General features: G+C 44.9%; 2 protein-coding genes and 1 pseudogene across 13 annotated transcripts in view; 1 reads left to right on the top strand and 2 right to left on the bottom strand.

The window, feature by feature from the left end:
• Positions 1–17,667, top strand: part of LOC105480306 (T cell activation inhibitor, mitochondrial) — a 79,112-nt gene extending 61,445 nt beyond the window's left edge. For 3 of the 12 annotated variants that reach the window (XM_011738936.3, XM_011738937.3, XM_071091542.1), the window contains 3 exons: positions 785–1,017; positions 1,629–1,760; positions 7,780–10,686. In XM_011738936.3, coding sequence (XP_011737238.1) covers positions 785–1,017; positions 1,629–1,760; positions 7,780–8,020 — 606 coding nt within the window. In that variant the 3' untranslated portion in view covers positions 8,021–10,686. Of the gene's footprint in view, positions 1–784; positions 1,018–1,628; positions 1,761–7,779; positions 10,689–10,797; positions 10,899–12,723; positions 13,137–16,480; positions 17,510–17,535 lie in introns of those variants that run through there. The other 9 variants (XM_011738932.3, XM_011738930.3, XR_011620019.1 and 6 more) reach the window with 8 other exon arrangements.
• The window catches only part of LOC112426428 (uncharacterized protein C3orf86-like), a 33,291-nt gene continuing 21,343 nt past the window's right edge, over positions 14,675–26,622 (bottom strand). Inside the window, exon 3 of the mRNA XM_071091550.1 lies at positions 14,675–14,842. Within this exon, the coding sequence (XP_070947651.1) occupies positions 14,675–14,842 (168 nt within the window). The remainder of the gene's footprint in view (positions 14,843–26,622) is intronic.
• Positions 16,949–25,209, bottom strand: LOC139360819 (MKI67 FHA domain-interacting nucleolar phosphoprotein-like; annotated as a pseudogene).

Below are 26,622 nucleotides of genomic sequence, written 5' to 3' on the forward strand. Positions count from 1 at the left end.
GGTCACATGCCAGCCATACCAAACTCCTTATTGTTTCCAAACATGTTGCTCCTTTTCATGGTTCCATATTTGCACATGCTCTTTTTCCTTCCCCCAAAACAGCCCTTACATTCACGTGCCATTTCTAAATCTTACTTCATGTTTAAGATTGATCGAATTAGACTCCCTTAGAAACCTTTGCCTGAACCTCCTCTGTATCCACTCACCCTGATTTGGCATTTAGTATGCTAAATTCGGATTTTTGTTTCCTTGTACCCCAACTGTGAGTGCCAACCAAACAGGGACAAACTCTTACAATCTGTACCCTTCAAGTGCCCAACTCAGTGCTTACGTATATGGTAGGTGCACAATCATATTTATTGCACTTAATTGAGTTTAGTTACTTTAAAGTAAATTTTGAAGGAATAGACTGAGTTGAAATACATACACTTTATTTCTAAAACCTTTATTGTACCATTTAATAATTCTAAACTAATTAAAGATTCTTACCTAAATATTTAAATAATAGTGCTTAGGATTAGGACTTACTTTTATTTGGAGCATATTTTTTTTTGGAACTTTACAAATTCCCATCTAAAAATCCCAAAGATTTACAGTGGCTTGTTTTGAATATTAATATTTCCAGAATTCAATTAAGGTTTTTTTTTTTAATCTCTTACTTGAACTTTCCTTCAATGAAAATCATTTTCTTGTTAAAAATGTCTTAATGCCATTTATTGGAATTCTAAAATTAAATTATAGTAACATAAAGCTAATTGTTTCTTTCCCTTTGTTAACACTGTAGCTTTTTGAAAGATTGCCGAGTTATTTTGACCTTCAGAGGAGGCTGATGATTTTAGAAGACCAAATAAGCTATCTTTTAGGTGGCATACAAGTTGTTTATATTGAAGAATTACAGCCAGTATTGACACTTGAAGAATATTACTCTCTTCTTGATGTGTTTTATAATAGACTGTTGAAAAGTAGGATACCATTTCACCCTCGAAGTTTGCGTGGTTTACAAATGATCCTTAACAGGTAAATATCTAAGATAGAAGGATTACTTTTATTCCTTCGTCTAGGTGGGTTGTGTGTGTAAATGCATTAAATTGTTTTGTATTTCAATGGGTAGTTCTTAAGAATTAAAGAAGAAAATGCCACTACTTGTGTTAGCAACTCTCTTCTACACTCTAGAAAAGCCAGCATGGGAGGATTGAAGAATTTAATGTCTAGAACATTCTTTGAATATATTGCTGAGCAGATTTACTGGGCAAAGTCAATCCAATGGAAAACATTATAAGATTAAACTAATAGTAAATCAGTAGCCAACATTTGTGGTGTATACACTGTTTGCCGAGCACTGTGTTGGGTACTTATATGCATTCGGTCTTTAGCTCTGACAACCTCACTGTGCAGCAGGTCACCCCTTGCATGTAACAGATAAGGAAGGTCAGAGGGCTTGCAAGTAGGTCGTGATCCTGAAGAAGTGTGTCTTTGGGGGCAGCAAAGCTTTAAGTTGCTGCACTTTTGAGGTGGCTTTTCTTGATGATTTTTTTTTTATTATTTTCCTGAGGACTAATCAAACATTTTCTCTGGTCGGGGAGAGGAGAGGGTCAGTGGTTTTTCCTTTAATGTGTATTTTATTGCAGTGACAGATATGCTCCAAGCTTGCATGAACTCGGGCATTTTAATATTCCAACACTCTGTGATCCAGCAAATCTCCAGTGGTTTATTCTCACCAAAGCTCAGCAGGCAAGAGAGAACATGAAAAGAAAGGAAGAGTAAGTACTGCCAGTCCTCTGTAAAGTCAGATCATTCAGTCTAACTGAAAACTTCAGATATTTGGAACTCATAAATATGGGACCTGGAAACAGTATGAAGCTTAGGAAATTGACTAATTTGTAGATATTCCATATTTATTTATTCCCTACCTAAATTATATTACCACCATGGACCTCAGTTTGAGAAGTTCAGCTTCTTAATATAAAAGTCAATTCAGGAGCAGAATGAAAAATAAGAATATCAGCAAGGAATTTTCCAGATGGAAAAGACTGACAACAAGCAAAAATATTGATTATTTCTTGATTAACAAGAATATTGCTTAAAAGATTTCAAACTGTTAATATAAAAAGAACTTCATCTGTATCTTAATTAAGTTGAGAAGAAACCTTAAAAAAACCATCTTAAGCCGGGCACAGTGGCTCACGCCTGTAATCCCAGCACTTTGGGAGGCTGAGGCAGGCAGATCACTTGTGAGGTCAGGAGTTTGAGACCAGCCTGGCCAACATGGTGAAACCCCGTCTCTACTAAAAATACAAAAACTATCCAGGTGTTGTGGCGGTCACCTCTAGTCCCAGCTACTCAGGAGGCCAAGACAGGAGAATGGCTTGAACCCAGGAGGCGGAGTTTGCAGTGAGCCGAGATCACGCCACTGCACTCCAGCCTAGATGACAGAGAGAGAGAAAGAAAAATAATAAACCTTTTAACTGTTGATATAAAGAAAACTTTATCTGCATTTTAATTAAGTTGAGAAGAAACCTTAAAAAATCATTTTAGGCCAGGCACAGTGGCTCAAGCCTGTAATCCCAGCACTTTAGGAGGCCGAGGCAAGGAGATCACTTGAGCCCTGGAGTTCAAGACCAGGCTAGGCAACATGGTGAAACCCTGGGCAATATGGTGGGGAAAAAAAAAATTAGCCAGGCATGGTGGCACTTGCTTGTGTCCCAGCTACTCAGGAGGCTGAGGTGGGAGGATTGATTGAGCCTCGGTGGCCAAGGCTGCAGTGAGCTGGGATCGCACCCCTGCACTCCAGCCTGGGTGACATAATGAAATCCTTTCTCAAAAAAAAAACAATGTATCATTTTAGTTCCTAAGCAGTGTTGTTTTTATGTTGTTTGTATCTTTGAAGGAGTCCTATTATAGCCAACAGTTTCCTGTTTTGTAGGTGGTAAGATATTGCTTGATATTGTTTTATGTATCACCTATGAAGAAATGAGGTCATTTACTTAGCCATCATTTACTATGACTGTTATGTGCCCAAAGCTGAGATCAATGCCATTGATAGAAAGACTTAGACATGATCTCTGCCTCCTGGAATTGTTTCTAGTAGGAGATGTGAGTGCTATAAATTTGCCAGTGGTAGCTGCAGCACAATCCAGTGGGAAAAGCCAAAGCTGACACCTGGGAGCATAGCAGACAAAGGAAGGCAACGGCAGGGAACAGGATGGAAGCTGGAGAGAATGCCATTCCACATGTCCATGGAGGGAAGTTTCAAGGAGAAGAGAGGAGGACAGGGTAATGGGACCTGGTTGTTTAGCAGGGTGCCAGTGGAAGCAGTTCTCCTGCCTCACTGTTCATTTGAGGTTCAGTTTCCACAAAGTGCTCATTTTAAAAGCCAGGAATTTTAAATACAGAGAGAGGCTAGGTTTGGTGGCTCACACCTGTAATCTCAAAACTTTGGGAGGCCGAGGTGGGCAGATCACTTGAGGTGAAACCCTATCTCTACTAAAAATATGAAAATTAGCCAGGCGTGGTGGTGCACACCTGTAATCCCAGCTACTCAGGAGGCTGAAGCAGGAGAATCACTTGAACCCGGGAGGCAGAGGTTGCAGTGAGCCAAGATCACACCATTGCACTCCAGCCTGGGCGACAGAGCGAGACTCTGTCTCAGAAAAATAAATAAATAGAAGGGATGGCAACTAACCATGGAAGCCATTCTTTTAGCAAGAGACAACGAGATCATTTTATGTATAAAATAAATGAAGGAGCAGCATCTCTTTTGTTTTCCTTATAGAACTGATGACAACTCAGTAGGCCAGATCCTATCACACCCTACCTCTTGATTGGCTGTTAAGTATTTGTTAGTGCTATTTCTTTTCTCAATTTTACGTCTGCTTTAACCCTCAAGAGCAATTCTAGCCAACTGTTAATCATTAGGACTGATGATTTTGTTTGCTATAACCTATCAGCTGCTTTTTCTCTTTTTCTCTATGACCATTTTATAGCTTTCGAGTAATGCTATTACATTGTGAGAAAGCAAAGTAAAAAGAAAAACATTCAAATAGGTCAATTTGTGAATGTTCCGTCCTACCAGTTGCTCAGGCAAATAAAAACCAGCGAGTCATCTTGATTCCTCTCCCCTGTCTCACTCCCTACCCCAGTCCACCTTCAGAGCAGACCCGGAAAGAAACTCACCTCTTCTGTTTTCCTTTCCTGCTGCACCTGGTCTGAGCCTCCATCATTTTGTGATGGCCTCTTGTCTGGTCTTCAGGCTTCCACACTCAGCACCTCCCCAACCCGCGGTGGACTCTCATCAGAGCAGCAGTGGGAACCTAGTCAGAGCTGTCACTCCTCTGCCCAGTGCCCACAGACCCTCTGCCCACTCCCTTGCTTGTCTCAGCTCAGCTCCTGGGACTCTCCTCTCACTCGTTCTGCTCCAGCCTTTTTATCCTCCTCGAGCACTCTTGACATGTGTCCGCTCCTGGGCCTGTGTGCTTTCCCCCAGCCTGAGGTCCTCCTTCCTCAGAAATTGCAGCTTCCTCAGGCCCTGCTCACATTCCAGCTTCTCTGGCCACACAACTTGCAGCATGGAGCCCCCACCCTCTGCTGTACTCTCCTCTCCACCTCAGCCGGCCTGCCTTTCTCCATCCACCTCAACAAATTTGCTGTTTCCTTATTAATGTGTTTTCTCTCTCTCTCCTTCCCAAAAGAAGGTAAGCTCGCTGAGGGCAGACTTCAGTCTATTTTGCTTCCTCCGGTACCAACTGGGATGGGTGCCTGGCACACAGGGGGCCTTCAGGAAATACCCGTTGACCTTTCACCTGCTTCCTTAGCCTTTTTCTGGCTCTGGGCCCCAGAGTCCTCATCCCTATACTTAGCCCCCAAGGAGAGGAAGCACTTGCTGCTAGTCCCAGCCTTCCTTCCTGCTCAGTCATCATCCTTGTGCCCCTGACTCTGGGCCCAGGAGCCTCTCCTCGCCTTTGCTGTCTTTCCTTCCTTTGCTCTGCTGTCCCTGCCCTAGTAAGACACCTTCATTATATTCGCAGAGCAGTGATGCAGACTAACTTCTTTCCTTCCATGAAGCATGTTCCTAGAGAGTGGTTTTCAGATACTTTTTAACTTATAAGGTAGATTCTTAAGTGGAAACATAGTTTATTTTATTAGGTTCGTGCAAAAGGAATTGCAGTTTTTTGCCATTAAAAAAAAATGGCAAAAACTGCAATTCCTTTTACACCAACCTAATAAAAAAGAGTTAAAGTTCTCAGTTGTTCTAGTTCAAAAGAAAAGGAGCCAGAGGCCACCCATGCTCACAGGGTCCTCAGAGTAGCAGCTGTGCAGGACCCTCAGCTTGCTGAACAGTTAAAAAAAAAAAGGGGGGGGGGGAAGCGCACACTCTTCTAAGCTGGTATGTACAACCCAAAACTGTATGACTGGTTGGTCCTGTCTCTTGGCACTGCCTGGCTGGCATGTAGACAGTGTTTGCTGCCTGTGGAGCCCCCAGTCCTTTAGAGGCTGGTGATAGCCTAGTTCTCAGTTCTTCTGTAGGGTGGTAACAACCCAGAGTAAACTGCGCCTGAGGATCAGCCAGCTCTCCCTAGCAGGGGCATTCCCCACTTATGTTTTTGTAGTAACCCACTCAGATGTTTCCTTTTACTCTGTATCATATATTTCAAATTTTAAAATCACTTAGATAAGTTGGAAACAATCAAAATGTACAGTAATAGAGGAATGTTTAAGTAGTTCTGATGCATGTAGTAGAAACAGTGACTAAAGGCTGGGCATGGTGGCTCACACTTATAATCCCAGCACTTTGGCAGGCTAAGGCAGGAGGATCACTTGAGCCCAGGAGTTCAAGACCAGCCTGGGCTACATGGTGAGACCTCATCTCTACAAAAAATTTAAAAATTAGCTGGGTATGGTGGTGTGCACCTGTAGTCTCAGCTACTTGGGAAGCTGAGGCAGGAGGTTTGCCTAGGCCTGGGTGGTCAAGGCTGCAGTGAACCATGGTCACGACACTGATACTCCAGCCTGGGCAACAGCGAGACCCTATCTCAAGGCCAGGCACGGTGGCTCACACCTGTAATTCCAGCGCTTTGGGAGGCTGAGCGGGGTGGATCACCTAAGGTCAGGAGTTCAAGACCAGCCTGGCCAACATGGCAAAACCCTGCCTCTACTAAAAATACAAAAAATAGCCGGGCGTGGTGGTGCATGCATGTAATCCCAGCTACTTGGGAGGCTGAGGCAGGATAATCGCTTGAACCTGGGAAGCAGAGGTTACAGTGAGCCAGGATCACGCCACTGCACTCCTGCCTGGGCAACAGAGTAAGACTCCATCTCAGGAAAAAAAAAAAAAAAAAAAAAATTTCCTGCTGACTGTAGAGGCACCCAAGGATGAGGAAAGGCTTGTACATGTTATTTTCCTGTTGAGGGGACAGCCTTGGGGAACCTTAACAAGGGCTGCCTTCTCAATGCTTTTCTAAGATTGCACCTCAGAAGAACTGATGGGTTCTCCTGTATAAAGCTTGTGACCCATGGGTCTGGGAAACCCTAGGATGAGACTGTAAGCTTCTAAAAGGAATGAGAATGAGAGTCTTGCCCAGATTTTAAAGATATATTGTTGGAGAACTATGCAGTAACATGGTCACACTGCAAGGCTTCTCATTTCTAAGCATCGTTGTTAATATCTTTTCTTGACAAGTGAAAAATACCTTTACAGAAAAAGTTACTCATCCCCTCGTATTGATAGAAGTTTAAGGGTTCTTTCTGTCTAATCCTGGAGAGATTAGAAGCAGGCCCAGCTGTGAAACATTTTCAGCACCATCAGCCCTGACTGCTGTCTGTCTGCTTGAATCTCTAAGCAGCACTGTGTAGGAGAGTAATCTTACAGAAAAAGCAAACAGCACTTGAGAAAGTGATCAGTATTATAGGCCAGGATAACTAACTGCTATGACCATTTCTGTTTTTTACTGTCTAGTTTATGGAAATTTTATAGTACCTACTTTTCTATGCAGAGTTTAAGGGTAATTAAATGTAAGATATTTAGACATTTTAAACCAATGAAGTATTTTAAATAGACTGGCTCAGGGACACGACCATGGCAGTTTTGCTTTATTCATGTTAAATAGGCTTGCTGAGTAACTCATGTGTTGGTCTAGATGTAGCGCATTGAATCCACTTATCAAAACACCATATCCCTAAGCACTTGCCACCTGTGGGAGAAAGTATTTGAGACACTGAGTTCTGCCTAGAGTTGTATACTTTGTAGACCTGAACTGAAGCCCCTGATGGAATAAGAGAGTTGTAACCCCAGGCAGAGGGGAGGGAACAGACAGAGGACTGGTGAGGTAGGAGAGGAAGAGTGAAGAGAACCTGTCCTCCTCAGGGTCCTGGTTTTCCGTGAGTCTGCTTTTATCTGGGAAATCTTTAGACCGCATTACTGCCCAAGGGTTAAACTTTAGGTGGGTCCTAAAACTAGGGGTTTTATAGTCTTCATTTTCTGCTTCCTTCAGTCACTAACAGCTGCTAGGTAAGGCAATATAAGAGCTTTTTAAATTTTATGTTATTTTTAGCCCTTTACTGCTAAAAACGTTACCAAATACTTTTAGAGATCCATGTGACAGAAACTCAAAAGATTTAACACATGATGGCTATTGGCATGTCTTCCAAACGTATAATTTGGCCTTTGTGGGTGGCATTTTCGGTGTTGTGAGTTATGGCCCCAATATGTAAGAATATATTTACATTATGTGTTCTTTTATTTGGTTATAGCTTATGACAATATTTTTATTTTCTATATAATAGGTTAAAGGTTATTGAAAATGAATTGATACAGGCATCAACAAAGAAATTTTCTTTGGAGAAGTTATATAAAGAGCCCAGCATTTCTAGTACACAAATGGTGGATTGTTGTAAGAGACTTCTAGAACAATCACTGCCTTACCTACATGGGATGCACCTCTGCATTTCACATTTTTACTCTGTTATGCAAGATGGAGACCTTTGTATTCCTTGGAATTGGAAGAATGGAGAAGCCATTAAGTAACACAGAAATCTGTTTTATTTTTTTAAGAGATAAGAAAGGAACTTAAATTAAAAATATTTAAATCCACAGTTTGATATAACAGTATTATTTACATATCATAAGAACAAAGTTTCTAACTGCTGCTTTAAAAGTAGACTTTTAAAAAAAAAAAGTTAATTTCTGCTAGGAAATGTGTTTTAAAAAGATTTTATAGGCCAGGCGTGGTGACTTATTCTCGCGGTCCCAACTACTTAGGGAGGTTAAGATAGGATCACTTGAGCCCAGGAGGCCAAGGTTGCAGTGAGCCCAGATGGCACCATTGCCCTCCAGCCTGAGCAACGGAACAAGACCCTGTCTCAAAAAATAATAATAATAATTTGAAATAAATAAGTAACTAATAAAAAGATTTTATATCCCAGTCTTATGATGTTGGTTGACAAAGGTAGATAAAAAGATGTTAGAATGAAAGAACATATTTTTAGTGATATGTAAATGAAGGATTCTACAATAGTCATATATTTTTATATGAATGAATGTTGGGTTGGGCTGGAGAGGTATGTGTGTATAAATACAAAGGTCTCACATTCAGAGTATAGCTCTGAAATAATGGAACTCTTGTCTGCAATTCAACATGCATCTGTATAGTTACATCTCATGTAAATATGCACACACATATTTTGCAGCCAGTAATTGACAGTTAATGTCCAAAACAGGTGATTGATAGGTAGCAAAAATTAGATAACCACCAGTTATGCCCAAGAGAAAGACTGGAAGGACTAAAAGCAGTTGAATATGTGGTACTGACATTGTCATAAGCAGTCTGATAACCAGTTTATTAAAATGTGCATTAACGGAGAATTTAATTTTAAACCCATAATTTCTCCTATCCATTAAAATATTATAATTATTAGTAGTATGAAACCAACAGGAAATGTTTTTGAATCATTTAACGAGATGACTCATTTGTTTCATGGGCAAACACTATCCAGGAAAATCCTTGCCTGTTTCCCAAAGAGCTCTAAGAAATAGAATCAAGTGTAAAATGGTTCAGACCATTCCAGATTTCTTGTCACTCTTCTCAACCCTGATCTTCCTGTTCTTACTGATGTTTGAAACCCTTTCATTAGCCCCGGCCTGGTTAAAGCCCCTCAGAGTCACCTCTCATTCATAGCAATACAATTTAACCCCAAGTGGTTGATGGTGTCCCCAGCACGGCCGAGAGACCTGATCTCTGGATTCAGTGCTTTTAGCTCTTCGGGTTTACCCTAAGATTCCATCAGGCAATATTTTTAACCAATCCAAAAGCTCTTCAGGTCATTTCTGAAGAGGACAAGGTGAATCCTGGCTTGGAACACCATTTTTGGGCTCTTGCTGCTGAATGAATCAGAAAGGAATTTTTTCTGAAAAGCATTAGAAAGTAAAGGAGATGTTAAAATCAGTTCTTGCAGATTTATCTAAGACACTGATTATTTTAAAAGCTTTTACATTCAAATGTGTATTCAAAAGAAGTACTGATTTGTAATTATTATAGTTTGTGTATATCATCCCTTTTAACTGTGCCTAACAACTCTACTTAAATTTTGATTTCTAGTGTAACAAATGTTTCCTGTAAAGATTTTCCAGAGCCAAATAATGGGAGTGAAAAATTCCTTAAGTGTTATATAAGAAAATATATTAGAAAATCAGGTTTGGATTATACCATTTCCAAAATATACTAATATAGAATCCTCAGTAATATGTTTGAATTGGATTTTGTCTCAGAAATAATTGTTACATAATAAAGAATACATCAACCAGATAACTGTTCTTTTTCTTGTTACCCAACTGTTAGTAGTTTTAGAACTATTGCATTATAATAGGAAATTAGAAGAAATTGGTACTTGTATATGCCTGTTTGACTTCCTCTCCCACTCTAACATGAAAGAGAAAATTCTGTCCCACCACTGAAAGCTGGCACAGGAGCAGACCCCTCTCACTGTTTCTACAAAGTCTCGGGTGAGAAGTGGTCTCCAAAGGGACCTGAGCTCTAGCTCAGGACTGTCCCATGGGAGAAACAGGCCTGCACTCCCCTGCCCAGGCTGTCACGGCAGGAAGGCATATGTGCGTCCCTAGGACAGGTTCTTACCAGGCCCTACTTCCTCCTTTCTCTTAAAGGACTCCACCTCCAGGCAGCCTTCCTGAGCTAATAAGAGGGTAGTGGGCTTTCAGAAGTGGCCAGGTGGGACAAAAGGGACCAGGGCTATCTCAAGGGCCAGCTCACCTTTGGCATCTCTAGGGAGTAAGTGTATATCACAGATAGAGGTCCCCAGAGTTAACCCCCTCCAGCTTAGGTCACTGTCGCAGCAACCTGATGCCCCTGTGTCCCCCATGCTAACTTGACCTCTTTCATGGAGCCTGCCGCCCTGACCCCTGCTGCCCTGGAGAATTCTGCCCAGGCTTCCCTGCAACAAACCAAGCAGATCAAATCAGTCCCATGGAGACTGATGGGCCCCAAGGCCGCAGGCTCCTCTGTAGGGGACCATGGTCCTGGCAACCTCCCACCCACAGGCCAAGGTACAGGAGCCACAGAGGCATCCAGGGAGGCCTGGCAACTGGCTAACCATGAAGTGCCCACCCTGTTCCAAGACCACCCTCATACCTGTCATAAGCAGTCTGATAACCAGTTTATTAAAACATGTGCAGTTGCTTGGACAGCAGGGCTGACCCAGGACAAGTGCATCTGTTAGGCTGGTCTTCGGGGTGCTGGGGTGGGGGCAGGGGCACTTCAGGGATAGGAAGGAGAGGCCTGTGTGTTCCAGAAGTACAGAGGAACCTGGTGCTGACTGCAGTCAACCCCGATGTGATGACCTTTCTACCCGCCCTCTTTGATGTCTTGGTGCTGGCTGCTGTCTTTGGCCAGGTAAGCTCATGGTCTAGGCTCTTGGGGTCCCCTCACTGGGCCTGCCCACTGCCTGCAGATAGGAGAGCCTATGGGCCAGGACTGTCCTTGGCTTCCCCTTCCAGATCGTGGGTTCAAACACACCATTCCTGGGTTCCACCACCACCAAGCCTCAACGGTGTCCTGATGGGCACAGGAGCTGCTGGGGCTTTCTAGGTTAAGACCCTTGCCTATCCCTGTGTTCCCCCGCTGCAGTACAGGGGCTGCAGAGGTCAGCCTCAGTCTCTGCCCTGGGAGCCTGCCTTACCTTGCCCGGGCATCCCCACACCTGCCCTGGAAGACCCCCCACACCCAGTGGCTCTGATCCACTGTAGAGCAGCCAGGGCCCCCGTTGCTCACACCCTCTGGCCTGAGGCTGGCTGGCATTGTGGCTGGGTTTGGGGGTCAGGGTTGGGGGTGGGCCTTGCCCTCAACAGCCCCCACTCCCACTCTGACCCCTTTTCAATCTTCCTCCTCTTGTGGGCTCTATCCTTGGACCCTCCCAGCTCCTCACACCGGATGACTTTCTAAATATCCAGAAATCACTTTTTAAAATACCAGCTTCGGGGCTAGGAGTGCCTAGAGCAGACCAAGAAGGCTATGGCCAGGCGGGGGCCCTGCCTCCCAGACTTCTGAAAAGGCAGAATCTGGGCCCAGAAGTTGCTGTGGGACCAGAGAGCTAGGGCTAGGAGCATCTGCACGGGCTCCATGAGGAGGGGAGGCAGCTTTCAGATCAGGGCATGCAGAGGCAGTGAGCCCAAGGGAGGAGGCAGGTGGACAGATGGAGGGGGCCTACAGAGGGAAGGAGGTACTGACTGAGGTCTGGGATGACCATCTCTACCAAGAGGCCCTCTGCATCCCCCAGGATGTGCAGACCCTGGCGCACACAGTCCCACATGAGAGCCTGGGCTGGCACCGCCCTGAAGAAGGTGGCACCCACTCTCATGGTCAGTGGATCCAGCCTGGTGGGAGGATCATCCCACTTCAGGGGGCTGGGCAGCCTGAGGGGACTAAGGGAGGTCATCTCTTCCAGCCTCCTGCCCTCAACCCCAGAACCCAGGTCTGAGCCCTGGGCCACCCAGGGCCACCCTGAACCCACCAGATTCCTCCACCACCACTTGGTCAAAGTTTTGTAGAGGTCTGAGGACAAGGGTCAGCTGGGGGATCAGGAGAGGATGAAGAGGGTCACAGCTCTGTTTAAAGTCTTGTCCAGTCATCCCCCATCTTTCCAAGGCCTCTTCCCTGACCTCCCTACTTCATCCCGCCACTTCAGCCATCTCGTCAGCTGCCCCTGAAGTGCCCAGAAGTCAGGGCTGGTTTTGTCCTCCAAGGCCATGGTGTAGTGCTGGCCCAGGATCTGCAGCCAAACTTCATACAGCACCAGCTCCGCCTTCTCCCCGAGAGAGATGGGGATGGAGGTGGCATCAGCCTGCACTCCCTCTCCTGGAAGCCGTGGGGTGGGACGCGCACCCAAGCTCTAATGCTCCATCCAGGGGTCAGCTGCTGCTGGTCTAAAAACGAGATTTCTTGCTGCCTGTTTTTGTGTGACCCATGAGCTAAGAATGGCTTTTACATGTTTAAATGGTTGAAAACATGGAAAGTAGAATCTTATCTTGTGACACATGAGAAGTACATGACATGCAAACTTCCACATCCATAAAGAAAGGTTTCTGGGAACGTGGCCATGCTCATTTGCTGACATGTTGTCTAGGGCTGCTTTCTTGCTACAGGGGAGGGTTTGAGTATGTGGTGATGGAGACTCAGTGGCCTGCAGAGCCTTAAAGAGTTTCCATCTGGCCCTTTACAGAAAACGCTTGCTAACCCCTACACTGATCCATCTAATGGAATATGCTGCTCACTCCGAGAGTTGATCCTAGTAGGAAATGTTGCTGACAATTTAACAGATGCTGCTTTTATGATTTATTTTGTCACTGCTGTGGTGGGAGACATGTAAGAAAATTCACCCCCTGGGAGGAGGTCATGGTGGGGCTTGTGGCCATCAGTGGTGAAGCCTCTTTAAGAGGATGCGTGGGGAGCTCTACTGTCTGCTGAGGGTGTTGTGATGGTCCTTCTGTGTTGAGGAATGAAGAGGGAACATGGCCTGTCTGCTGGGAACAGCTTCTGGGGAGCAGAAGAGATGGTAGTTTGGGCCTGTGGAGGCAGAGGCCCAAACCAATCTGGTGTCTGGGGCGGCCGGCAGGGAGAGTAGCTGTGTAGGAGTGGGTGCGAGGGCAGAGCCCGAAGGAGGGCACCCCGACCACACTCCCAGGAGGCTGCGGTGTTGGGGGTGGGGCAGCACTGTAGGAGGACCAGTGCCTTCTGTGGCTGAGGGGTCCTTGGAGAGCAGCTCCAGGCTGTGCGTACCTGGGACTGATTTCACCCAGCGCTCTCTCAACTTGGGTGTGGAACAGCTCTCCCTGTTAGGATGGCATGAGCTTGCAGAAGTCATCCTATCAGGAGGCCTCAAGAGGAGATATGGGTTACTTGCAGCCCTGCACTGGGGCAGAGCTGAGGGGTTTTGCCTGTGACTTGGTGGGACAGATCTTGTCATGCATGTGAGGACTCAGTGAGGTCCTGGGAAATCGGGGAGGTGACGGGACCCTCTTGTCCCTCTGATCTTGACTGCTTCTCGCCTATGTCCAGCTCCTTGCTGAAACTCTATGCCCCGTTCCTCTCTGTGGCCCCAACACATGAGCAAGTATTGTCTGAAGAAAATTCTGCCCATTCTCTAGAAGGGGAACACCGAGGTTTAGGGAGGGGAAGAGCCTGATGGCCCAGAGACACACAGGGATCACAGCCCTACTAAAAACACAGAAATTAGCTGGTGCAGTGTCACAGGCCTGTAATTCCAGCTACTAGGGGGGCTGAGGCACAGTAATTACTTGAACCCAGGAGGCAGAGTTTGCATGAGCCATGATCTCACCACTGCACTCCAGCCTGTGAAACAGAGCATGACCCTGTCTCAAAAAAAAAAGTTAAAACCCATTTGTCCAGTATAACATTTTTCAAAATATATACTAAAATAGAGAGAAGTCTAGAAATGTCACCAATGGTAATTTCAGGAAAGAATTCTAAGGTGACTTGTTTTGGTTATCTGCATTTTTTTTTTCTTTTATTTTTTAGACACAGGGTCTTGCTCTGTCACCCAGGCTGGAGTGCAGTGACCCGATCGGGGATCACTGTAGCCTTGACCTCACAGGCTTAAGCCATCCTCCCACCTCAGTCTCCTGAGTAGCTGGGATTACAGTCACATGCCACCACACCTGGCTAATTTTTGGATTCTTGCATTTTTTGCAGAGATGGGTTTTGCCATGTTGCTCAAGCTGGTCTTAAGTGATTCACCCACCTCAGCCTCCCAGAGTGCTGGGGTTACCAGTGTGAGCCGTGTGTGCCAGGCCTATTTTCTATAATGACCATGACCATGGATTTCATGTGCCAGTGTTTTTCTAACAATAATATTTACAAAGCATACTATGAAAAATATTCAGAGAAAAAGAATACAAAATTGTAAAACTCATATATAACTAGTTTGTTTGTTTTTCTTTTTTAAAGGAAGAAAGAAACAAAGTAGATTGTCCAGGAAGATAGTTACTTCCACTTTGTATTTCTCTGGTGAACTCATTAGGAACCAAAAAAAGTTCCAGGAGTAAAATCACGAGGTCAGAGTACCCCGGCTTTACCTTCTGGTTCAGAGAATCCTAACAACTTACATTGTCACCAGCAAGTTCTTTGACTACCTGAGCAAATCTCACCTTAAATCAATTCTCACCTGACATTAACTGCTCAGCTTTCCGCTGATACGTTGATTCCAGGAGGCTCCTTGAGTTCTGTGTGTTCAGCTGGCCTCCGGTGGCCCCATTATTATTTTCTGCCAGGTAAAGGTCAGTCACCTCCACACAGATCTCATCACTCACGATATGCTGCAGCTGGAATCAAACAAAGGCAAGCTGTCAGTGAACACATAAAACGTTTCTCCATTATACAGCAACTCAAAAAAGGTTTTGATTTCTTTTGCTAGCAGTTTTGGAAAATTAATCATGCAAACCACTGTATCATTCTCTTGGAGAATAATCAAGCCAAGATTTTCAACCATCTCAGTGGTCCATTGAAAAATTTTCATATCTATTTAAAATCAAAACCAGAGAGAATTCAGGTTAATGTACTTCTTGTTCTTGTTGTTGTTTTTTGAGACAGAGTCTCGCTCTGTCACCAGGCTGAAGTGCAGTGGCTTGATCTCGGCTCACCGCAACCTCTGAATCCTTGGTTCAAGCGATTCTCCTGCTTCAGCCTGCTGAGTAGCTGGAATTACTGGCACACGCCACCACCCCCAGTGAATAATTTGTATTTTTAGTAGAGACGGGTTTCACCGTACTTGCCAGGATGGTCTCGATCTCCTGACCTCGTGATCTGCCCGCCTCAGCCTCCCAAAGTGCTGGGATTACAGGTGTGAGCCACAGAGCCTGGCCTAATGTACTGTTTATTTAAAATTCTAAGGATCTTTAAATAATTTTCCATGGATCATAGTTTTATTACATTTTAAAATCATTTAGAATTTGCTTTCACACATATTCTCCCTCACTTGATCCTCACAACTGCTCTGGGAAGCAGGTTGGAGACAGAGTAGGGGCCTGTTAGGAGACAGATTTACACAATGCATAAGAAAGCTCACTGTGAGCCGGGTGAGGAAGGGAGCCTTGGAGAATCATGAATGCAGTATCTATGTCTATATTCCCAGCCCAACTACAAAGCCTGAAATTCATTCGGTATTTAAGAAATAGCTGCGGAATTATTGCCTAGGGGTGCTCATTTGAAGAAGCACAATTGGGACTAACAGTCATGCTTCCTGACTCCTAGCCCAATACTTTTACAAACACGTCACCTATTTTTCTATATCCGATAGAAAGTATAGTGCTTAAGTTGTACATGATGTTAATTCACTTTCAATACAGGTCAATCATGATTAACTGTCAGTAGCTTTTGTGACAAACTTAGTAAACTAGAAAGTTGAACCTTTCAGTGTTCCCATTCTCATGTCATATGCTATTTCTGTTTTAAAATAAAAATCCTTCCACATGAAACTTTCTCCATCAAAATGACAGAGAAGTGAAAATAGATACAAGAAGAAAGCAAAACATTAATTTCAACATCAATTTGTCTATTTTGCTTTAAAAGTATAACCACCAAACCATTTTTAGGAAGATACATTCTTTTTGAAGTGTTAGAAACCATAATAACTATTCTTAACTTTAAGTCCTAAATGACCAGTATGTGTATTAGTAGATAACTGGACACAGTGTAAAGTCAGAAGGGTGACTGAGTGTGGCAGAAAGGGCAGTATGTCCAGCAACTGCAGATGGATAAATGACAATGAGTCCAGATAATGGATTCTGATACAACCATTCAAATAATGCTCATGAGTACTTGATAACATCGGGAAAAGCTTAAGATACAGTGTTTTAGAAAAAAGGAAAGGTGAAAAAAAATAGATGGAAAGCATGACTTTAGTCTTGCATACAAATGCTTCCACTTTATCCTTTTTGTTTGTTTGATTACTTTTGAGACAGGGTTTCACTCTGTCGACCAGGCTGGAGTACAGTGGCATCATGATCTCAGCTCACTGTGGCCTCTACTTCCTGGGCTCAAGCAATGCTCCCACCCCGGCCTCCTAAGTACCTGGGACTACAGGTATGTGCCACCATGCCCAGCTAACTTTTTGTATTATTAGTAGAGATGGGGTTTTGCCCTGTTGCCCAGTCTGGTCTCAAACTCCTGAGCTCAAGTGATCTGCCTGCTTCAGCCTCCTAAAGTGCTGGGATTATAGGCATGAGCCACCACCTCTACTTTCTACTTTCTTGTTGAAGTAGACTGTATTACTGATTCCCCACCCGCACCCTCTTTTTGGATATCTGGCCCCTCCTCGAGTCTCTGGAAAGGGCAGCACTACAAATCCAGGGACAACTAGGGAACTCCCACCCTCACTGCTAGGCAGATCAGATTCTCTCTCCTGCTCATTGGAAATGACACAAGAGTTTTCAATAGATTTTTTGCAGAGGAGCATCTGTATGGAAAGGTCCAGTAACACTGGGACCAGGGGTACTGTCAGGGCAAGCCAAAGCCTCAGAGGCTGGAGGAGCCTGGAGCACGTGCTGAATGTTCATCTGCAGAGCAGAGCACAAGCATGGAGCAGAAGTCCAGAGTGAAGGCATGCAGGAGAGGAAAATCACCTCCCAGCCCAGGCAGGCCTTCCATGGTGTGGTCATATTTAGAGTTTTGTACTTAGATGTCTGTGAGGTTGCCTGTTGTATTCTTAATACAAATCCCACTTAAGCCAGCCTAGAATAGGTCAAGATAAATGTGATGACTTGACTTGGCCGGAAGGCAGTGGCGTGATCACGGCTCACTGTAGCCTCAACTTCCTGGGCTCAGTTGATCTACTTCTGCCTCCCGAGTAGCTGGGACTACAGGTGTGAGCCAACTTGCCCAGTTAATTTTTTGTATTTTTCTCATGAAAATATTTTTCAGAAGAAATCTGTATACATTGAATATCACTGATTGCTTTTTCTTTGTCTTCTGTGAATGTGTAGGTGTTTGAGTCTCTTGTATTTCTTCTTTTACACAGGATATTGGCTGTTTGAAAACTATTTCATTATCTTCATCATCATCATTCATTTCAGCCACTTCAGATTTTCGTTTCTTTAAAAATGTTGATGTACAAACCAATGTGGGGCCGTAGATATCCACTGCCTTCTCAGGAGTGTCAGAAGTGCCTAAAACCTTTTTCTTCTTCTTACATAAAACCTGGGCTATTGTAGACATCTGACAATTCATTTTTGAAATATTTTCCATTTTCTGTAAAATCAAAGAAGGAAAATCATAACCAATTCCTTTTTAAGCTAATTTCTTCCTGAGTAATCCTTCTTTCTTTTTAAATCGCTCCTCCTTCCGTAGCTTTTGTGTAAGTGCTGATTCTAATTATACATTTCACTGATGGATATGATGGCTGCTTAAATGGAATATTCCAGTCTTGAAAGAGTTCTTTCTATACTTTTTCAGGTGGCATAAAATGACTCTCCAAGAGTCTTTCACCAAACAGGTAGTTAGTTGTTCATTGTTTCAGCAACTATCTTGGCAAAATCCTCAGACTTAAACTCCACAAACGCATAGCATTTGCTATTTCCCAGCCTTTTATTTCTGGATAGTGTGAAACTTGTAACAGTGCCTTGTAACTGGGAGAAATAGGAAAGGATCTGGGTTTCATTCAGTAGGTTAGGTAGGTGGCACACATAGACTACTCCAGAAGAAAGTTGTTCTAGTTTTTGTGTTTGGTTTCATTTCTGAGATGGAGTTTCACTCCTGTTGCCCAGGCTGGAGTGCGATGGCATGATCTTGACTCACCGCAACCTCTACCTCCTGGATTCAAGCGATTCTCCTGCCTTAGCCTCCTGAGTAGCTGAGATTACAGGCATGCACCACCACACCTGGCTAATTTTTATATTTTTTGTAGAGACAGGCTTTCTCCCTGTTGGTCAGGCTGGTCTAGGACTCCTGGACCCAAGCGATCTGCCTGCCTTGGACTCCCAAAGTCCTGCAATTATAGGCATGAGTCACTGCACCCAGTCCAGCCTTGACTTTGAAATATATGTTGTATATCCAGTCAGCAGTGAACTCTGGGGGAACACCAAAGATGAGAAAATGAGAGAAGAGATACCTCCAATTAAAGGAGTTAAGACCAGATGCTTGAACTTATGTTTTAAAAAGTCACTGCAGGTTGAGCACAGTGGCTGATGCCTGTAGACAGAGCACTTTGGGAGGCTGAAGTGGGTGAACCACTTGAGCCTAGAAGTTTGAGACCACCCTGGGCAACATGGTAAAACCCTATCTGTACACAAAATAAAATAAATTAGCCGGGCGCAGTGGCGCCTGTGGTCCCAGCTACTTGGGAGGCTAAGTTGGGAGGTTGAGGCTGCAGTGAGCTGAGATCCACCACTCCACTGCAGCTTGCATGACAGAGTGACACACTGTCTTAAAAAAAAAACATCAGTGTTTTATGGTTTTCTGGGTGAAACCTCTGTTTCCATAAGAAAAAAAGGGGGTTGAGACAGTATGTATTACTAATTCAAAATCATAACCAGATGCTTAAAGTAAATCATTGTATCTATTGTTTCAAAAACCAACCTCAGGATTATTAAAAGTTAGTTTTATTGGATTTTTCTTTAAGCTGGGCTGGTTCACTCAGGTCTGTCACTTCCAAGCCCATGTTTTCCTACTTTTTAACCCTGTTTGGAAGGAAAACTGCAGCTAAGATTATGATCCATCCTGAGATGAAAAGTTTCACACATACACACCACACATACCCCCCACCACAGTATGATGACACAGTGACCCAACCTGAGGCTAATGGTACCACTGCCAGCAAATGCACTTTTTCTTTATTCTAATTTTTTTCTTTATTTCTTCTAACAGCAGCAAATGCATTTAACCTTTTATTGAGATTCTCAACAGCTACCATTTGGTTTGTAGAGCAAATTGTTTACAAAGTAACTTTTTTCCATTTTTGATATTTTAATGAAAATTATGTTCTTCAGTTTTAAAGCTCTGTCCCTCTCCCAAAGGAAGACTAATAAGTAACTACCAAATAATGATTATTTAGGAAAAGAACAAAAGCAAAAACAGCTTTCAAACCCTTCTGGAACATGGGTAAGCTTCCAAAGTCAAGACTTTCTGGGCCCAGTGGAGGTGCTAGGCCGCCTCAGGACACCCTCAGCACTTTCCCATCCACAACATCCTCAACGGCGGGGAGCCATGCGCGGACCCCGGGGGCTTCCTGTTCCACAAGCTCCCCTCTCCTTTTCCTCTCCACCCTTGCTGCTGGGCCTCCCCTCCAAATCTGCCTAAGGAAGGCAGCAGGGTCTTTAATACTGTTCGGCTTTGTCAGTGGGGAAAGCGTACTCTGGAAAGCTGAGAGATTCCCTGGTCCAGTCTAGGGGAGGAAAAAATACGCAGTGTAGCATAGATGGTTTCACTTGTCCACTCAGACACATGCTCATACTTATTCGATGGATGTATCAGATGCTTCAAAAGTCCTGATGTGTAGTAGCACACAAGTTGCTTGTAAAAAGGAAGTTGCAAAATGGTGAAAATGTCTGCAGCAGTTCAGGCTCCGGATGACAAAGCTGGTTCTGCTAAGTAGTTATTTTGACATGCACAGCAGCTTTCCCTAGAAGTCCTGTGTTCTGGGGGTTTCATTTAGACCACAAGAAGTTGAAATCGAAGTTTAAAAGGTTCTCTGCTGACAAAATATGCTATATCCATTGGTGGACTTCTACTCAGTAATGAAAGGAACAAACTACCAAAACCTATCATATGTCATGGACCAACCACAAAAACATTAGCGAAGTAAAAAAAAACCAGACAGGAGAACACATATTGTATAATTCCATTGATTTGAAATGTCCAGAAAAGGCAAGATAATGGAGACCGAAATGGTCTGATTTATTTGCCTCAAGAGGCAGGGATTCAAGCACTCTAGAGTACATGTGATACATATATGAGAAAAAATAAGGAAAGAAATTTAAGTGTAAATAAATGAAAATAATACTTCTCCCTGATTATAAAGAAAATCACATTCTTTTTGTAATAATTTGGAAGACAAAATATGAAGAAAAGTCTTTAATGTTGCCACTCAAAACATTCTGGTTTGTTGTTTTTTATACTTCTTTATGCATTTGAACATTTTAAAAAGTAGAATCATAATATATAGTCTTTTGTCACTATGTTTTGGGCGTATTTCTATGGCAGTAAATATATCCTTGGCATCATCCTTTTTAAAAGCTTGATGTATATTAAGTTAATCATTGCCACCCCAGAAGTAAATTTTCTTATATATATATATTTTAATGGATGCAAGCAAGCATTTTTGGGCTGAATTCATAGAAGTAGAATTTCTGGAGGAAAATCACATAAAACACTTTTAAGATTTTTCATAGAAATTTTCAAATTATCCTGCAGAAAAATTGGTTCAGAGTTTATACTCCCAAAGTGACAGAGCTCCAGTGTCCCCCTTTCATTTGTCCACTTCACTGGTATTCAAGGAGAAAATCTCATTGTTTTCATTACATTTCTTTGGTTTCTAGTGCTTTGGAACTTTTTTTTTTTTTTTAGATGGAGTCTTGCTCTATCGCACAGTCTGGAATGCAACCATGCAATCTCGGCTCACTGCAACCTCTGTCTCCTGAGTTCAAGCCATTCTCCTGCCTCAGCTTCCCAAGCAGCTGGGATTACATGTACCCGCCACCATACCTGGCTAATTTTTGTATTTTTTAGTAGAGGTGGGGTTTCACCATGTTGATCAGGCCGCTCTCGAACTCCTGACCTCAGGTGTTCCACCCGCCTTGGCCTCCTAAAGTGCTGGGATTACAGGCGTGAGCCATGGCACCCAGCCTTGAATCTTTTTTATATGCTTATTGGTCATTTTTTTTCTTGTGGGAAGTGCCTGTTTCTCCATTGCCTATTTTCTGGCCAACCTCCAAAGTCACATTTCACTTAAATTTTATCCTGCTGATTGAAAGCATTTTAACATAAACAGGAGCAGGACAGACTGTAATTATGTAGATCTTGCTCTGTCACCCAGACTGGAGTGCAGTGGCATGATCATAGCTACCACAGCCTTGTACTGCTGAGCTGAAGCAATTTTCCTACCTCATCCTCCCAAGTAGCTAGGACTACAGGTGTGTGCCACGATGCCCAGCTAATTCTTAAAAATTTTTATAGAGATGTGAATTCACTGTGCTGCCCAGGCTGGTCTTGAACTCCTGACATAAAGTGATCCTCCCACCTTGGTTTGCCAACGTGCTGGGATTACAGGCGTGAACTACTGCTCCCGGCCGAGAGCTCATTTTGTTTGCTAGTGGAGTTCTTGGTATCTTTTATGTTTGAGGCTTTGGTGCTAGTGCTGAAGTATTACGCTCACCATCTGAGGTTTACAGGACTTTTGTTTTTTATAGTGAACAGATGGAACTGTGTAGTTCTGTATCTTTGCAGGCATACCAAACGTGCCTACCAGGATTCTACTTTCTATCCATTGAAAGCAAGAAGTAATACAGTCAAACTTTGCCTGGCTTACAGGCTTTGAAAGAATGGAGTATTTTGATTTAATTCTATTAACTTGGAAGTGTGAAGGTGAAAAGAATTCAAAACTTACATTTCTGGTTGAATGCAATTTGAAAATACAGCCAATCATTCCCTTTTTCTTCTGAGTAAGTTTGGACATTCCAATCTACTTGGCGTTTTATTGTAGAACTGCTAGTGTGCCTGAGACTTACATTGTGAAGGTAAGTTTTTAAAACGTGATAGGTAAGAGGGTATAAATGGTATTGTATGAGATCAGGCTGGATGAGTACTGACACTTGTAAATATACTTTTTAGAGTGAATCTCTGATTGCCACTTGTTTTCTTATTAACTCATAAAAATAGAACACTTCGGATGGAGGGTGGGAGTAGGAAGGAGACTTATGTGTTTTAATTGCATGTCATGGTTTCATATCAAGACAGAACATATGATATCCCTGGCTTTGGACCTACAGAAGGAAACACATTTTTCTACCTACTGTATGCCAGAGGTTCTTGAACATCTGGAGGGATTACTGCAGCACAGATTGCTGAGCCCTAATCCAGAGTTTCTGATTCACCAGGTCCAGGGTGGGGCCTGAGAATTTGCACTTATAAAAAGTTCTCAGGTTCTGCTGATGCTGCTAGTCCAGAGACTACATTTTTGAGAACCACTCTTGTCTAATAACTGTAAATTGTAGAACTCTAGAAAAAAGCTTAGTTTGGTGTGGGAAAAGAAGCTCACAGGTTATGGAGCAAATCGTGAAAGATTCAACCCTTGATCCCAGCCTAGTGTGGAATTCAGGTAACAAGCAATACACAGTGACATAACAGCCGCAGACGCTGACTGTCATGCAGGGTTCCCTCAGTGCACTGGTTTCCTGTGGCTGACTTAAGTTATCAACTCGGTGGTTTAACACAATAGAAATGGATTCCCTCACAGCTCTGGGGGCCACGAATGTGACCTCAAGGTGTCAGTGGGGCTGCTGACCCTCCTCGGGCTCTGGGTGAGATCCCTTCCTTTGCTTCTTGCCACCAGTTCCTAGTAGCTGCTGGCACTCCCTTACTTGCAGCTGCATTTCCCCCAGCTCTGTCTCTGGTGACATAGCCACCTCCTCTTCCCAGTGTCCTCCCTGTGTCTCTGCCGGTTCTTATGAGAACATGTGTGGCTGCCTGTGGCCCACCAGATCACCCATGACAAGCTTCCCTGGAGCTTAACTCCCAAGAGTCTTAACTGGATCATATACTTTGCCACATGAGGTGATATCAAGGTTCTGGGGGTTAGCAAATGAATGGATGATTTTGAGAGCCACAACTCTCAACCCTCTACACTTGGTGGCTTGGCCTCAAGAGGGGCCCTGGAGAGGGGACTCCCTTCTAACCTTCCTTTTTTTTTTTTTTTTTTTTTTTTTTTGAGGCAAAGTCTTGCTCTGTCATCCAGGCAGGAGTGCAGTGGTACAATCTCCGCTCACTGCAACTTCTGCCTCCTGGGTTCAAGCGATTCTCCTGCCTCAGCCTCCCGAGTAGCTGGAATTACAGGCACATGCCACCACACCTGGCTAATTTTTGTATTTTTAGTAGAGACAGGTTTCACCATGTTGGCCAGTCTGGTTTCGAACTCCCAACCTCAGGTGATCCACCTGCCTCGGCCTCCCAAAGTGCTGGGATTGCAGGCGTGAGCCATATGTCTGGCCTTACCTTCCTTTCCTGGGGGCTCTCCAGCAGCCCTGTGTGCAATATTGAGATTGTCTACATCCTTTAACAATTATTTAACATAATTTAACAATATTTATATTAGACTTCTCATGTTTGTATTTTTTTAATTTTTTGAGACAGGTTCTGACTCTGTCACTCAAGCAGGAGTGTGGTGGCACCGTCACAACTCACTGCAGCCTTGACCTCCTGGCCTCATGCCATCCGCTCACCTCAGCCTCCCAAGTAGCTGGGACCACAGGTGCACGCCACTACGCCCGGCTAATTTTTGTATTTTTTGTGGGGACGGAGTTTCACCATGTTGCCCACGCTGGTCTCAAATTCCTGGAATCAAGCGATCCACACACCTCAGCCTCCCAAAGTACTGGGATTACAGGCATAAGCCACCACGCCCGGCCTTAAACTTCTGTTTAAATCACTGTGTGTTGGCCGGGCGTGTTGGCTCACGCCTGTAATCCCAGCACTTTGGGAGGCCAAGGCGGGTGAATCACCTGAGGTCAGGAGTTTGAGACCAGCCTGACCAACATGGAGAAACCCCGTCTCTACTAAAAATACAAAAATTAGTCGGGCATGGTGGCACACGCCTGTAATCCCAGCTACTCAGGAGGCTGAGGCAGGAGAATTGCTTGAACCTGGGAGATGGGGGTTGTGGTGAGCCGAGATCGCACCAGTGCACTCCAGCCTGGGCAACAAGAGTGAAAGTCCGTGCCCCCCAAAAATAAATAAATAAATAAATCACTGTGTGTTTCTGTTTTCTGATTGGACCCAGACTGATACACTGGTTCAGCAATGCCCCCTGCCATGAGTGGGAGGCCAGGCTTGGCTCCTTCCTGGGCACTCCCCAGCTAGAGGCCTATGTGCCCTCAGCCTTTGAATTCCTGCTCGCATGTTGCTTGATCATTTAAAATGCAAAATGTAGTGACTGCTGTCATCCTCGGTGCTGAGAGATAGCAGCCTTGCTCCTCATGACCTTGGCCTTAGCAGCCCACCTCTTCCTCAAAGTAAGGTGCACAGGCTCTGCAGCTGATGTTTCTCCCCAGTCGGGGTAACCCCAATGTGTTCCAGAGGGAAGAGTTGTACAGTCGTGTGGTGTGGATGGCTGGGGCCTCACTGTGTCCAGCCCAGCTATAAACTGGCAGGTGGGAAACACTTATGGCCTGGCTGCTGAAAGGAGGGTGTCTGTGGCGTGTGAGCTCTGCCGTGAAGTCGAGGGAGGTGATGGGCATACGTGTGGAATGGAGCCAGCAGCCGTTATTAACTGGGCCCTGCCATTCTCACTCCAGTGGTCCACGGTCCCTAGAGTGACCGTCGAGTGCTCTGTTCTGGGTGTGTCTCCCAGTCCCTTCTCAGTCAGAAACAATGCACAGTCACATTCTCCAGCCCACGGGGTGACGTCTGGCTCCACATGGTTCGAGGTACAGCTTATCTGGCTAACCCCTCCTCTCCCATTGTGCAACCTCAGGGCAGGGCCCATGTCCCATCCCAAGACTGCCTCACCAGGCCCCCTTGTCTCTCACCAGCCAAAATCCAAAGTGAGTCCAGGGAGGTGTCCTAGCGCATCCCCCATGTGGGCCTGGAACAGGAGATGGCACAGGCACTGGGCACAGGGAGGAGCTGCCCCCACAGAGTAGTCTCCTTGGGTCAGAGCAGCAGGTAGGCCCCCATTTATGAGGGTCAGGGCAAGACCCACTCACTCTCTCCAGATGTCTCTTAGCCAGAGGACCAGGCAGGAGTCTTTGAGGGCTGGGCTCCAGACATCTTGCCTCCCCATGCTGAGCCCAGAGAGACTCTCAGCAGCAGAGGGAGGGAGGAGCAATGGCCCTCTTGGGCAGGTGGCCTCAGCACCACAGGGCTGCATACAGCAAGCCCCCAGCTCTAGGAATCTGTTTCCCTCCTCAGCCAGGGCTGGGCTCCCCTTTTGTACACCTCATTCCATGGAGTCGTTGCTGCAGCCTCCAGGGTGGGCAGAGAGCAGGGACCACCCACCCATCCCCATCTTCAGCTTAGCTGGCCAGGAAGTGAAGAAGCCGGGCCCCAAATCAAGGCCTACTGGCTCCAGAACTCGATGCTCTGCTCACTAATGACTGTACACCCAGCATGGCCCCAGGCAGAGAGGTCACCACAGGATGGAGGCCACATGTTCAAGGAAACCATGCAGAGGGCCCTGTGTACCAGACCGGCAAGGCAACGTCACACGTATTACAGGGACTGGGCTGGACTTCCCACATCCCTCAAACCCAGGGCCAGGGATCACTGCAACAGGAGCCAGCCAGGGCCATCTGATGTGTCCCAACCCAGGGCCCTCCCCATTGTCTGATCTGTAGGGCCAGCCCATCCGGGCCTGGGGCTCACTGGGGGCCTCTGTCCCAGGCCATCACCTGGGATGGCTGGAACTCTCTGGTCTGACCAGAACCACTTCCTTGGGGAAAGGTGAGCTCAGCAGTGGGACAACAGAGAACTTGGATGTTCATGAAGCCATCTTCCCCCAACAGCCTGAGGTTAGAATGTCTTTCATCCTGAATGGTTGACCAGCTTCCCTAATGTTGGCTTAAGCCCAAGCAGGCAAGGCAGTGGTAAGACAGAAAGAAGAACTTTCTGGCTACCAGACGCCTCATCAGAGTCAGAATGTGGTAATCCCATCACTTGGGAGGCAAATCAGTCACCATAGAGCATCTCAGGGCCTTGATGGCCACCCAGCTGGACACATGTGGATGTCTCTGGCCTTATTTCTCCAACACGTAGTAGGTTCTCAGTAAACATGTGAGAGAGGTTCACACGATCAGTGTGCCTGATGGCTGTGACAGGCTCCCGAGGGCCACTTGCCCTTGTCCCTGAGGTTGGTATCCAAGTGACCCGAGTTCATGGGTCCCCCTCTCCCCACCCCTCG

Source organism: Macaca nemestrina, chromosome 2, assembly GCF_043159975.1.
Source record: "Macaca nemestrina isolate mMacNem1 chromosome 2, mMacNem.hap1, whole genome shotgun sequence".
Lineage (NCBI taxonomy): Eukaryota > Metazoa > Chordata > Mammalia > Primates > Cercopithecidae > Macaca > Macaca nemestrina.